Source organism: Colobus angolensis, unplaced genomic scaffold, assembly GCF_000951035.1.
Source record: "Colobus angolensis palliatus isolate OR3802 unplaced genomic scaffold, Cang.pa_1.0 Scaffold111, whole genome shotgun sequence".
Lineage (NCBI taxonomy): Eukaryota > Metazoa > Chordata > Mammalia > Primates > Cercopithecidae > Colobus > Colobus angolensis.
Window position 1 is genome coordinate 5,414,848 of NW_012112142.1, and position 1,763 is coordinate 5,416,610.

At 39.6% G+C, this 1,763-nt stretch overlaps 1 protein-coding gene across 3 annotated transcripts in view; it reads left to right on the forward strand.

Annotated features, from left to right (window-relative positions):
• Positions 1-1,763, forward strand: part of PRMT9 (protein arginine methyltransferase 9) — a 50,612-nt gene that overhangs the window by 2,046 nt on the left and 46,803 nt on the right. For 2 of the 3 annotated variants that reach the window (XM_011956729.1, XM_011956721.1), the window contains one exon: positions 1,582-1,730. The exons of the other annotated variant lie outside the window; for it this stretch is intronic. In XM_011956729.1, the coding sequence (XP_011812119.1) occupies positions 1,582-1,730 (149 nt within the window). The remainder of the gene's footprint in view (positions 1-1,581; positions 1,731-1,763) is intronic. 3 annotated transcript variants of the gene reach the window in all.

The window sequence follows — 1,763 nt, forward strand, 5'->3', positions numbered from 1 at the left end:
CAAGATCGCGCCACTGTACTCCAGCCTGGGTGACAGAGTGTGACTCCATCTCAGAAAGAAAAAAAAAAAAAAGTATATGGGAAATTTGTAGTGTGATGCCTGAAATTCAGTAGGGTAAGCAACTAGTTCTGTTTCCTGCCCCTTGTAGAAATCTCATTTCCTGCTACTCTATTCTCAATATCCAAACTCCAGCCACACCAAGCCACTTATCTGTAGACCCTCTGATCCATTTCATATAATCTGTGTGGGTTTTTTTTTTTTTTTGAACAGAGTCTTTTACCGCTCAGGCTGGAATGCAGTGGTGCGATCTCGGTTCACTGCAACCTCCACCTCCCAGGTTCAAGTGATTCTCCAGCCTCATCCTCCCAAGTGGCATTATAGATGTTTGCCACCATCTTTGGCTAATTTTTATATTTTATATATTTTAGATCATATTGGCCAGGTTGGTCTCGAGCTCCTGACCTCAGGTGATCTGCCCGCTTTGGCCTCCCAAAGTGCTGGGATTACAGGCATGAGCCACCATGCCCAGCCAGAATCTCCTTTCTTATCCTTGTCTCTCTAGTAAACTCCCTCAAGATTCAGTTCCAAGTATCAACTCTTTTGTATAAAATATGTGAAGATGATTTAAAATGTTTTAATGGTAATGCTGTAATGACAAAAGCTTTCCGTCTTTTCACAGTGTTGCAGCATGGAGAATGGCTGGAGGGAGATGCGATTGGAACTAAAGTGACAGCGTTAAGGCTGTTGCTGTAGTCCAGCAAATGGTTAGAAGGGCCAGATTAGGTTGTAACTGTGGGATGGAGAGGAGGTAACAGATTTAAAGATATTGAGAGAGCATTGGCTAGGTTTGAAACAGTGTATGTGGAGTTAAGGTACCATTATAAGGTGATTTTATGGTTTGAGATTGAGTGGTACCTTAATCTTATGTCTTGTGTCAGAGGAATATGATGAGTTCAGTTTAGAACATTTTGAACTTTTCCAAAATTTTATGTTAAATTTCTCTCTATAGGGCCTCTGTGAGGATAAGAACACGATTTATGTTGCCTCAGTTCTTTGCACAAGGATTGTTCAGGAAATATTTTAGTTGGACTACATTTGCAATGGCTGGAGATCCATTGCCTGGTTGAAATGACTATTAGGAAGTTGTATCTATGAGTCTGAGGTTCAGAAGAGAAGGTCTTGACTAGAGATGTAAACGTAGCATCCATCAACACATGGGTGATAATAAATACATTAGGTATGGATGAGAGAAAAAAGAAGAGAGCCAAGGACAAACTCTAAAAACACAGGAACCCACAAAAATGAGGCAGCTGGAGAATAAGGAGAGTGTGATACAGCAGCTAAGAATGGAGGGAGTTTAGAGGGTGGTCAGACTAATTCTGCTTATTATGGCCATGTAGGTGGTAAAATTCATTCATTTGTGCACTTGTTCAGAAAACAGTGCCTACTAAAGCTAAATGAAATTGAAGGTGATCGTTCAATAGTAATTAAGTTCTGTCGCTTGAAATCTTCAACTAATGTTGTATATTCTTTCATCTGTTATGTTATTGACTAATTTATATTTTTTTCTTATTTGTAAAGGAAACTTTTCAGTACACACTTTTCAGATGGGCTGAAGAGCTTGATGCTCTCAATCGGATACAAGACTTACTTGGTTGCTATGAGCAGGCCTTGGAACTGTTTCCTGATGATGAAGTGATTTGCAATAGTATGGGGGAGCATCTCTTCAGGTTTGTAGTGATTTTAGTATTACTTGTTAAGAA